Source organism: Myiozetetes cayanensis, unplaced genomic scaffold (genome assembly GCF_022539395.1).
Source record: "Myiozetetes cayanensis isolate MyiCay16 unplaced genomic scaffold, myiCay2020 scf5-8, whole genome shotgun sequence".
Taxonomy (NCBI): domain Eukaryota; kingdom Metazoa; phylum Chordata; class Aves; order Passeriformes; family Tyrannidae; genus Myiozetetes; species Myiozetetes cayanensis.
Genome location: NW_026087742.1, coordinates 34,003,360 through 34,016,513, shown reverse-complemented (window position 1 = coordinate 34,016,513; position 13,154 = coordinate 34,003,360). Strand labels below are relative to the sequence as shown.

At 36.1% G+C, this 13,154-nt stretch overlaps 1 protein-coding gene across 2 annotated transcripts in view; it reads right to left on the bottom strand.

The window, feature by feature from the left end:
- TMEM135 (transmembrane protein 135) overlaps positions 1–13,154 on the bottom strand; it is a 160,287-nt gene that overhangs the window by 81,070 nt on the left and 66,063 nt on the right. The window contains exon 5 of one of the 2 annotated variants that reach the window (XM_050332326.1): positions 10,882–10,947. The exons of the other annotated variant lie outside the window; for it this stretch is intronic. Within the exon in view, the coding sequence (XP_050188283.1) occupies positions 10,882–10,947 (66 nt within the window). The remainder of the gene's footprint in view (positions 1–10,881; positions 10,948–13,154) is intronic. 2 annotated transcript variants of the gene reach the window in all.

Genomic DNA, 13,154 nt, shown 5'->3' with positions numbered 1-13,154 from the left:
CCTAAAAAATCAAATTTTGAGTATAGTTTGTTAATAAGATCCAATTTTTGGTACTGTTCATTTCCCTCCTATTTTTTCCTATAACCCGAGTACAAAATAAAGCAATAATTTACCTATGACATATTACAGTGTCAAGAAGGACAAATGCACTTAGCTTTAGCTTTTAGCCTGAGATTTCTCTGGCTAGAATAGTTAACTTGGACAGGCATTTGAGAACTAATTTTTAAGTTTTCAATTCCAACAGCACAGCATAACTTCACTCTTACTCTGAAGCAGTTGGATATGATCAGAAGGCTTGCTTTTAAAAAGCTGCAATGTTTAATTATCTTTCCCTTTAGCCTTGTAACAAATAAAAATGCATCATTTTTGTGGGAATATTTGCTTAACTGAAGGTTAACTGTGCTCTAAGTACTACTAACAGAAAATCAGAAGTGGGGAAGGCAGTTGCAGCAATAGCTTTCCCACACTGCCCTGCCAACAACCTCAACCTTGTTGGGCCATTTTCTCTAAGGGCTAGAAGTAATTAAGTTTCATTGCTAAATCAGTCTTGAGCCTGTCTTGAGCAGAAAAATCATTTATGCCTAATTGCATGCAATGATGTGGTGAACAGTCCATTAGGCAGACTGCAGATACAAGTTTACTTTTCGCAGCTCTGCAGGATACTTATAAATGAAAGGTCATTATTTTATCCAGGCAGTCAGTTGTACAACACATATTTCCTACAGAACACAGTGCTGCTTCAAAAAGACGCATTATTTGAGTTTTTTGTTACATAGTTCTACTAAATATTTTGAGAGGTTTTGGGTTTAAAAACATGAATTTTTGAAACTTAAGACACAATGAAACTGAATATTTATTCTACTATAATAAACATAATTTTATCACAGTACAAATATTTAAAACCAAGTATATTTAAAAAAACCTAAACTGCCCATCATTTTTAATACAGGAAGATGCATATGTAACATATATAAGCACAGTCACACACACATCTGAACACATGCACATGGCCAGAGGAATGTTCTCCATGACCTTAAGAAACTCCACATACTGTTTGCTAATCAGAACCACATATTTTTCACCTGATTCCATCAACAAAGAATTAGTTTCCATAAAACTGTATCTGACAGGAACAGATTGGTTTCATGGTTCAGAGTGGGAGAATTGTTCCAGCAATTCATGCACCCTAACATTCCTGCTGCTGGTAGACCAAATCTTCACCTTTTGTAATCATCTCGCACTAAGATACCAGTCAGGAAAAACAATATAATCCTTTCTAAGAAGACAGTAATTTAGTATCAAAAAAATATTACAATAAATTCTTAAAACAAACCAATGCAGGCAGTCACTACAGAACTTAAGCAATATTAAGTTCAATTAACACTCACTATTCCCGGTTCTTGACTACCCACAATGTTCACACCTGAGCACTTGACCTTATTCATAACAAAAACTTATTTTACATTTGTAGAGGTATCTAAATGTCTGATGCTAAGCTGTTCTTCTAAACATGTTTTTATCTAGGTATAGAGTTGGCCCCACAGAGAAAATCCATATAGAGTTCTTTAAAATCAGGAAGAAGTTAAAAGATTTTAAGTATGAAATTATTTCACATCACTGGAGTGTGGGTACCAGACTTACACTGTCTATAAAAGCCAGCTGTGCTCACAAGCAGTCATATGATGGAAATGCTCAGTCTCTTCCCTCCAGCCACTAAATATCACATGACAGATACTACACCTTGTTTTCGGTATCAGTTCTCAATCCCAGTAGTCAACCTCCCTACAAATTTGAAAAGAACAACAGTATTTTCACTTCATACCTTCACTTTTTTGGAAAGAATACTCAATCTCTTAACCTTTGTTTACCTTAGGTACTGCTGTTCAATTTTCCTATAGCTGTCAAAAGAGAAATATCAGTTATTACTACTCATTTCATTCATTCTTTTCACATCTCTTCCCTTCTTACTTTTCATCAATTTCATTTTTTATCAGTTCACCAGATGCAATCTCGAATTACTCCTTAATAAGGAAATTTAAACAATTGTTCATATGATTTTCAACAAACTTTGAACACCAAACAGAAAACAGAAAGAGGTTTCTCACTGACTGTAAGTAAATCCATCCTTTTTTCTGAAAACCAAAATGATGCATTTTGAATTGCATTTTGATTTATGCAATATTTACCTCCAGGGCAATTAAAAGAATTAAAAGTTACCAAAGACAACTTTTTTTTTTTTTTGTTCAACAACACTTCAGTAAGTCTAATACATAGATAAGGAGCATAAAAAAACCCTTAAATTGAATGAGAACACTGGTTTTTTTCCAGCTAATTACAGTCAATTAGCTGGAAATCATTCAATGTAAGTAATGTTTGCAGTAAAGTTAAGATATCCCTCCTTCAAAGGGAAGGTTGTTGCATGGAGACCTCATAGCAGCCATCCAGTATCTGAAGGGGGATAGAGAAAATGACATACACTCATACATTCAAGATTCTTATTCTGAGAACATGAATCAAGTAACTTGCACAGAAATTGAAGATCACCTGAGTGTATGTTTTAGTAACATCTTTAGCATGTATTTAGCACACAGGAATGCAAACAAATTCTTAGGTTTATCAGTTTAAATAGCTTCTTACAGTTGCCTATTTCTTCAACTCTATGAATGCATTAACACACATCAGTATCAACACCACCGAAGTGAGAATGCAGTACTATCCAAGTCCTAACCTTCAGTAGCACCTACTCTTCCTTTCCTCACATATGGAAGTAAAATTCTCCCTACAGATGATCTTTGCTCTGGCAGAACAATGGAGTTGCAGGGGGCAACTCTGGGGGCACATTGTAAGTATAAAGCAAGATGACAGCTTCATTCCAAGGCCATGACATAGAAGACCAAATTTGCATAGTTATAAAACAAATGCTGTCGGGTTACAGAAAATAAATGTCTATATTTGAAAGGACAATCACTAATTACATTTTTAATGAGAAAGAAATTAAGAAGAATAATCTCTTATGAAAACAATCTCATATATTTCCAGTATCATATATCTCGACTACCCAAAGTCATGTTAAATCAAAAACTAGATTGGGAGCTAAATATATTTCTTTACATTTAGTTTTGTTGACATAATTTTTCATTGTCTACTTCTGCCATGCATGCACTCCCTGTTTTGCTGATGGAAAAGAATAAAAAATATGAAACATACAGGCAAAGTATTAAGAAAAAAAAAAAAGAGAAGTCTTTGAACAGGTAAATCCCTCCTTACTTCTTTACTCCTTGAAAAAAACTTCTTGGTGAAACATACCTGGTAAATACTTCTTAGTTACTTTCAATTTACTTTTTAGCCTGTGTTTCACATCACAAAGGGAAGATATTACTATTTTAAGATAAATACATACCATCAGCCTGCATTAAAGAAAATTACATTATAATGACAATAATGCCTAGCATAATATGTCAAATGCTTAAAGTACTAAATCCTATTGTTTTGCTCCATGAAAAATAGACAGACTATAATTTCCATATACTTTAAAAATACAAAGCATGAATCACGTTGATATTATTTCACTTCTGTTTTGAAATTTAAGTTCTCCAAGTTTCCAAACTTGTGTGTTACTTTTCTTCAGTGGTACCTCTCCATACTCTGGAACATGTAGCCACTATCCTACTTTCAGATGTTTCTACCTTAAATTTACACCAGACATTATTCCTACAGAGCACTAATTTTTCCCATTCCCTAACAAATTAATTCCATCACTTGTTCTTAAAATTATTTGGAGTAGGTCTATATTTTTTCAAGGCTTGAGATAATCTTTACTAAGAAACAGAATATCCTCAACCAAATGGCTTATTAAATGAGCAGAAAAAAATCTTCATATTCTATGAAGCTATGGTATTGAGACAAATTTACTTTCCTCTTCCTGAAAAATAATTAATTAAAAAACGTATAAACTCCTTAAAATGGATAACCCAGGGCAAAAAACTGAATACACAGCAAAAACATCACTGAAACACCTCAAAGTCTGGTAGTTTTCCTCCCCAGGGTTCAATGGCATTCCCAATCTCTCTCTCTCTCAAATCAAGCTTTGGTTTTCACTACATTTAATCAAAAGAATTATTTACTTTTGACTTACTTCCAGATAACATAGATAAGGTATGCCAGCCTTTGGCAATTAAATTACCTTTGAACTGTTACCCATTGTGACCTGCCAGAAGGATTTTCCAGATCCCAGTACTATTTTTAAATACTTCTGACACATATGCCACAAAACCAAAACCTTAGGTCAGTAGGCTATAAAACAGTTCTATTCTGATGGCTACATTTTATCCATTTGCTTCTTCTTTACAAGAAGTTATAAAAGACAACCTCAATACTACTTCCAAAATAGACTTCACTAATGAGAAAGCTGTAACTATGTATGTCAATAATTTAAATGAGTTTTTAAATGATGTTTCAGAACACTGTTACAGGATACTTTCTTTTTTTTTTTTTTTAAGTATTTCTTTTGAAAAAGCTAAAAATCAAAGTACAGATTACTCTCTTGGGAACAGGGAGACATCTCCCTTTAGAGGAAAAGGGTCTCAGAGCTGCCTGCAAACAGTTCCTTGCTTTTAGTTTTGGAAACACCTTCCCAAAAATAAGTGGGCAATTTTAAGAGAAATTAATACTGAAATCTACTGACACTTTGGATCTTACACCACATATTCAGAAAATATGATTTGCTTTAAGTAAACCGACGCTGGTTTGCAACATATTAAATTTTAAAAATGTACATTTTCTTTCTGTGTACCAGAAACCCTTAACTAGGAGGGGAAAAACCCAGAGGATAAGATCCAAGAGACCGACAATCCTATTTCCAAGGCAGAAAAAGCCCAAAAATGGCCCTACAAAAATTCAAGCTTCCTTGTACCAGATCTGGTTTGCCAGAAGCATTTTCCCTGCACTGAGAACATATGAGGTGCACGCTGACCAACAGCACTACCTTTTAAATGTGCCCTTGGCTAAAGACAAAAAGCTTAAAAAATCGAGAGCCTTTGGGACTGTAACTACAGCGTCTCTACTGCTGCAAGATTCACATAAATCAAGAAAACATCTTTCCTCACATATTACCATGACAGTACCAAAGTATTCAAGAAAAAAGCATGGAAACCAGAGATGCTGGGGGAGTTTGTGAGAGCAGAACTTTTGAATCCCAGATAATAAAGGCATCTTTGTGATAGGAAGGCACAAGGGTGAGGGGATCAGATGTCTGCTGTCCCACTGCCATTTGGTTTCTAATGTGTCTGCAAGTGATTATTCCTGATGTGCCCCCGAGCTGAAATCACAGGAAATTGTGCACCCAAAGCAATTTTATTTAAATGAAAATTAATCTCAAATGATTCTTGGCACTTCTTCAGTACCTACAATATGATCATTTATGTCATCTTCCTGGGTTTCATGTATTACAAATGAAGTTGGCCAAAAACAGTAGCAGGAACATCATTATGAGAAAACCCAAAATTTAAAAATCAGACCTAGAACACACTTACATGGAAAAGAGATCATCACTTAACAAATACTCAGTTGCACGCCATCTTTACAGTACAAAACTAAATATCATGACACATGTCATATCTCTTTCGAATTGCACCAATGGCACGTAAAATTACAAAGTACCTTCTCATGAAAAAAAAGTATTACAGTTATTGCTAACCATAAAAAAGGTTCATGTCTATATGGCTTTAACTGACATGTCAGCTGGATATACAACAGCTGAATTTCCAGGATTCTACACTGCACTCTGCTATGACGTGGTGGACTGGGAAGAAGGAAGGCAAGGAGAATCTGAGCTAGCAGGAATGTCATTTCAATAGTGTACCTTTCTTTCTTATGTTCAAATTAATTCTGTACATCTGTGGAATGAACAGAAATGCTGCACGGAGGAACATTTCATATTGCTGTTCCCACTGTTACGTATTAACTTGTAAAAACATAAAAACCCCCACATTTTAAAGATCCTTACTAATCACCTTGTTTAATTTTTAGTTAAAAACATAACCACATCATTTGTATTTAATATGAATACAAAATCCATAGAAATTACTTTTTATCGATACCTGGGCTAAATTCATAAAACTCTCCACTTCACATTATTTACGTTACAGAAAACATACAGAACAGAAATTTAATTCTGAAATCTGTTAAACATAGCTTTAAACAAAAGCAGAAACGTCTTCTTTCAACAAAGTCAACTTTCAAGCATGGATATTCACTGCCATAGCAATGCATATCATTACATGTATTACACCAGGAGCCCCTGGTGGTCCAGTGGTAAGGGCGCCGCACTATCACCGCGGAGACCCGGGTTCGATTCCCGGTCAGGGCCACTCCCGGGCAGGTGGGGCTCGTTAGCCCTTAAAGGCAACCCACCTACGTCCTAAGGACCTCGCTGCCACCGTCCAAGCTCGCTTGGCCCCGGCAGATGAACCTTAGGATTAAAGGGTGGGCTCAGTTCCGCGCACACTGTGTCTCACCTAAAAAATCCAATGCGCAGGCTGGAAGGTGGAAAGACCTTCCCCGGATCTTCGCTCGCGAAGACTGGCCATTATTTATTATTATTATTATTATATTTATTACACCAGAAGGCCGTAAGCCATTTAAGCTAGAAGGTACAATAATTAGTTACATTTTATATATATATATACTTCAAATTTGGTTGACAATGATATTTTTAGAGCTACAAATGCTCCAAGCCTCATTATCCATGAGGGCACTGGTTTGGCAACTCCCTTTAAGCTTCACTGCTGCTGTATCCCCAAGACAAGACACACATACACGAGTGCACGTGTTAAATTTCGCCCATTCTTCCATATGGATAATAGAACTGGTAATTCTCAAAGGAATCAGGAATCAGCAGCAGCAAGGAAGTCTATAGAAACATGTCCTTAAAAAAATGCCCCAAACATTTTCCAGATGAAAAGTAATTAAGACACTTAACATAATCAAAAAGATCTTGCAAGAAGCAATTCAACAGCCACAGAGATCATGCATGGCTGCTATCAGTTCCAGCTCTCTGGGAATCATGCCTCTACCATTATATCTGTTGTCCATCTCATTCTCTGTATTTCATTGTATTTTTTCTATTAAGGGTTCCACCCTCTCCTTTATCCCCCTGCTTCTTCTCTGGGTGCATTTGTTTCTCTTATCTACAGGGACTGAGAACATCAATCCCGTAAGCCAGTGTCCTAATCAGATCTCTCCTGGTTCAGCATCTCCACATGATGTACAAACCTTATATGACACACTGGTTTTGGTACATCATTTGTTCAATGTAAATAAAACTGGTCATTTCGAGTTAAAATTAGGCAAGTTTTCTCTCTGTGTGTAGTCATCAAACTTAACCTCAGCTTTGCCAAATGTATTCCATCCTGTTACCAATAACCCCGTGACTTCTCACAGTCCAGTACTGCCAATCCTTATTCCTTATGGCTCTCCTTTAGGGTTCAGCACGCATCAGTAGAAGCTCCAGGGGACGCAGAACTGGGAAGCACAAACAGACAACTCTGAAGCAGCTGCAACCTCCTATTCTTCTTGTCACTCTCTTCGGCAGGTAGGCTGTTGCTGCTCTTGTTTCCTCAACCCCACCACTGCCGCCACATCAGCCATCACCTACAGAGACAGCAGGTCTGTCTGGAAGAGGTTAGACAGTACGAGGAACTGATATCAGCAGATCTGGGCCTCCTGCACGAACACCAGAAGCAGAAGAAACAGTTGGAGAAACTCTCTAGGTAGTGTCAAGTCCAGGCTTCCCGAATGCACAGCTCTCAGCTGCGCCAATGAGCAGCTCTAAACCTTGTGTCAGTAATGAAATACATCCTAGGACTTCCACACAGAAGCTCAGCCATGGGATTTGCTGTGAGCACACCTGCTCATGCAATTTTTGGATCATTTGGGAATCGGCTACAAGTGCTAACAGAAATGAACAAGGCTCTGCCTCATGCTCCACACCCAAAACAAAACAACTGACAGAAATAAAGATGAACTACAACATATTTAATCTTGAGAATCAACTATGCTTTTATATTTGATCCCTCCCATGGATGCTACACTTCAATCAAACCAGGAGCAAGGGAACTGCCACAAGATTTTCCAGGAACACCTATGATCTATATCCCACCGTTAAACAATTTTTGGCACTATGTTCCCAATTTTGATAACTACTTTTGGCAGCACAGTTTTCTAAAATCTTAACAGTAATTTTACAAACCACATGCAAAAGTAAAAAATCTAAACATGTACAACCTAATTTTTCAATTTCTTCAAGGATAATAAAGGAAAAACATACAAATTCTATATGCATAAAAGCTTCACGAGGCACAATGAATGAGGAAATGTTGAAAGGAGGAGAAAATGGATTTCCCATGGACATTCAGTATTATAACTTAGAAATCCAGCTGGTAATGACAACTGGATTATAATGGGCAGTTTTTCACACACCCTGTTTTGCCTGTAGAAAAGAAATGTTTGCACATTAATCCGTTCAGTGGTGCAGACAGAATACTGTCACTTTTTTTCACTTATGAATTTCAATCAAACAGGTATGATTTTTGCCTTCTAATATTGAACAGTTTCACCCCCTCTCAAATTTTAAATGGTGTTACATTTTTAAGTTATGGTGTGAAAGTTGAACAATGCTTTTGCACATTGGACCGCTGCCTCTGTGTTTTGAAACTTCCAATAAACAACTTGCTCTGCTTTGATTTTCACTGCCAAATTCACACTTCTCAAACACAGTCAACTTTCATTCTTATTCAACTTATTTTCTGGTTCCCTTTCTACTTACACACTGTGCAAACATTCAGCAATTTCCTGGAAAAGCTAAAAAAAGCCAGTATGACTCTTGGTGATTATATGTTTCTTCTGGAAAAATTAGTTTCATTTGAATAATGTAATTTCCCATTTTCAGACTAAGGAAATTGTAATTACAAAAGGAATTTAATGAAAATATCTCCCTTGAGCAAAACTGTCTTCCCTTTGCGTAAAGCTCAGTAAAAATGTAAGAAGGAAAAGGTATTTTCTTATTTTTCCCCCGGCTTCTTACACAGAAAGTCAATTCTGGAAAGTGTTTTATCTATAAATTATCTTGCATAGCTTTGACTGCATTTCCACTGAAGCCTAAAGAGTACCTCGTCAATAGTATCACAGGACACTCTACACTAACATAAAGTTCACCATCATCAAACAGATGCACTTTCTCTCAGTTCCATGGTTACATCCTCTCACCACTTATCTTGCTGCTTCTCATCTGGTTTTCTCTAGCCCTTGAAGTGGTTTAATTGATAAAAGATCAGAAGGAATATCTGAAGCAAAAGTTTTTCTACCACATCAGTGAGCTGAACTGGCTCAACATAAGATATATCAGATACAGAAATTACTAATATCATTCACAATAGAGATCATTATGTCTGCAGTAGTCCTGGTATTTTGCACTGCAAATAGTACAATTAGTTACACTATAAAATAAAACATCATTTGATTTTTTCCATAATTCACACCATTTAGTGAGTAATTACAAGGACGGAGATTCCACAAACTCTTTGGGCAACCTGGTCATGAAAACATAGAAAATTTAATATCCTTCACTAAAAAAAACCAAAACCAACCAAAAAAAACCAACAACCCACAACAACAACACCACCCCAAACAAACAACAACAAAAAAACAAAACACCACTAAACAGAGAATTTAGAAGGGCTGCAAATATTCGGTAACTAACACTTCTGGAAACTGCATTACATTCTTCTGTAGAAAAGACTGAAGAGTGATATATAAAATAAGTAGAGCACCCAGATACTCTGAAAAGCTAAAACTATGGACAATGGCAGAACATGAAATCTCAGGTACATCTTCAAATACCAATGCAAAGATATATTACTTTGTTGCAAAAGAGAAATTATGGGAACTTCATCAGCATAAAGAATAAATCACAGCACAGTTGGGATTCCAGGGTCAATCTAGGTCTACATTCCAGATTGAATGCTGTATCTTTGATAGACAAAGTTATCTAAAAATATGACCAAATCAGATTACCATGGAAAAACACTAAAGTTTCTATATTTAAAACCCTACACACTGTAGCATCCAGCTGTGGCAATGCCCAGATAAGTCCTCATTTCCAGCATCATGATTGACTACAATATTTTTTATTATTATATCTATTTATTATATTATATTTTATTATATTTTTATTTATAGAATATTATTTAATTTTTATTATTTTATTTGTATTGTTTAAATGAAATTCAACCTAAGTATAAACTGCACCTCCTCATATTGGAGATATTTAATCATCCACGCTCAAAACAATGTTTACCTGATATAAAACCACACAAAGAAGGTAAAAACAGAAACATGCATGAGCAACAAAATATTCAGATATATTTATCCTCTTTAGAATAATAATGTATTAATACTTCATATATTACATGAAGTTACTATTTCTTGAAAGGAATAAAGGATGAAGTAACCTCTCCACAGCTACCCAGTAACAAATACTGACATCATGTGAATTTCTCTAGATTTGATAACCTTTAATAGAGAAAATCCAATGAAAAACAATCCAGCTGAAAGGACATTCCTGTGAGTCACTTTTATTATAAGGCTAAGTTATGACTGAAGCAAAGAGAAAAACAGAGTGTTTTTTGAAAAATACCTCATTTCTGGTTGGTCAATATTAAGATCCTGTTCTCCTTTAAAAAAATACTGTAATGTAGGTAAGCAAGTTATATATAGTCCAACTCAGTACATCTCCCAAGAATTTACAGAGCATTATATTAATAAAGCATTATATCACATATAAATAAAAAAATAAAAAAAAGATACAGATATAATCAGCCTTACTTCTCCATGTCTTAAAGGTGTTATAGCTCCTCTTGCTACTGCCATTCGGAACAATGTTTCTGTGGCCTGCATCAACAAACACACACACAAATTTGTTACTGAAAAAACAGACAATGCAGCTCATGAAGATTTATTTCAACTCTTATAACATTTTTAAAATTTTCTGCTACCTTCTAGCCCCTATTTTACACTTGAAACCCTCAAGTAAGTAATTCAGACCAATCTGCACAGTTTAGGCAAAAGTTTATTGCAAGGTGAGACCTGTATCGAGGATTTTGGTTTCAGCATAAGTAACCACCTGAACAGTGCACAGACCTCCCCAACACCGCAGCTGTTCCACAAGACTCTTTTTGCAGGTCAGATACACTCAGCCATATAATGGTCTTCCAGAGGCTACCAGGTACAAGTGGCATACTGAGGGAAAAATAGCTGTATGGTATTTCATAACTCATGCTATTTAATGATATACACTGAAATTGACAAATGAGTATGAAAAAATAGTATGAGTCAGCTCTTTTCCTAAAAGAACCTGAGCCTCTCTTAACTCTCAGTAATGGTGGTATTACAAAACACAACCCCGTCATGTGCAAATGACAGGGAACACAACTTTGGGGAAATCTTTAATTAGGTTGATCTTTAATTAGGTTGTATATCTTTCTGTGTCAGTCAGCCCATCCTTTCCTTAATCCAGTGGGAAAATTAGCATGTACTTCTGACATTATATATAGATTAATAGTTTAATGCAAACTATAATACGTTCTGTACCACCATTCTCTCCACAAGATGGTTGCAAAAAGGCAAGAAGAAAAATTCCCAGGTTACATAAATTCATGGATTGGTACATCAGAGTACATATGAACAGATTTGTTTTAAAGACTTGTTTCCATAGCAAACAGTGAAGCCAGTTTCAATTTCAACTGTAACAAAACATGGTTCTAATATCTGGTTCTAATTAAGAAAATACTCTAACATTTAAGGATCTATGTTAAGGAGCAGTTAGCAGGCTGTTTGGAAAAAAAATACCACATTTAGAAAGTTTATAAATAAAAGCAGTTTGCAATTGCTGATCATCTTTCTAAATAGAGATTTTAAAAATCAGCAGCTCAATGCTTCCATGACTGCAAAACTTGCTGGGTTTCTGCTACACTACCTTAGGACAGCTGTATCTCAACAAATGTAATATTGAAGACATCACTTGAGATTAATTCCTCAGTCTTCCTAGACACAGATTACGTGCGTTTTACCCTTTTCTAAATAATTTTCTGCAGAAAATAACTTAATAAAATACCTTTTTATTACCTTATGTTCTGCCCATATACCTGTAAATGAACGTGTGCACTCCAGAACACTGGGCTGCAAAACCTATTACTTCATTCACACCCAGGAGGATGCAGGGCAATGCCCCACTGCAAATCTGTTTCTCAGCCCTTTCTTCTCTGAGAGATGAAGTGAACCCCATACAGCCTTTTGTATTTCCCAAAATCGGCTTCTTTCACCAACATTTTTAGGGATGTTTCAACCAAATTGAGCATTCTCTCTATACAGCTAAGCTGCTTTCGTTTCTTTTGAAAACCATTGGTGTGCATGACTTTCTTTTCAATCTACTTGTAAAAGCTCTCCCTTAATACACTTGTACTCACATTGTTAATGCCAGATGTCAAAGCCATTCAGAAATGAGGAAACATCACAGCAACAGCACACATAGAACCACAGACATCCTCCTATGGGCCACCCTTCATGTGCCGGGCTTCACTTAGAAGATTAGCACTACAATCACAGCTTCTCACCCAAACTGCATGGGGGGATGAGGCCACCTATAGCCATTCCCAGACTGACAATGACAAGGCCAGAGAAAGAGCTATTGGGGTTTTAGGCAAGTAAAATCCAAGAGGATGCTTAAAGAAGTTTACCTATCAAAGGTATAACGGGTCTAATTTTACCACTGTATAGTCTTTAGGGTGAAGGAGGTGGACATCGGCAGAAAATACTTTACGCCTGCATCCTTTTGACTTTTTAACACCTTCACAGGACTATAACATCACACAGACTAATGATAAAAGTAATCAGCTGGCAAAATTTTGCCAGTCTTTAAATACATCTGTAACACTTCTGTTTTTTCAAAGTTCCTGCACAGTCTTCAATTTCTATTTTTTTTCCTTTCTGCCCTATAAATGCAGACACAAACAGAATTCTACTGGAGCGTGTCCAAACAAAGGCAGTGGAGGTAGGAAAGGGTCTGCAGCACAAGTCTTATTAGGAGCAGCTGAGGGTTG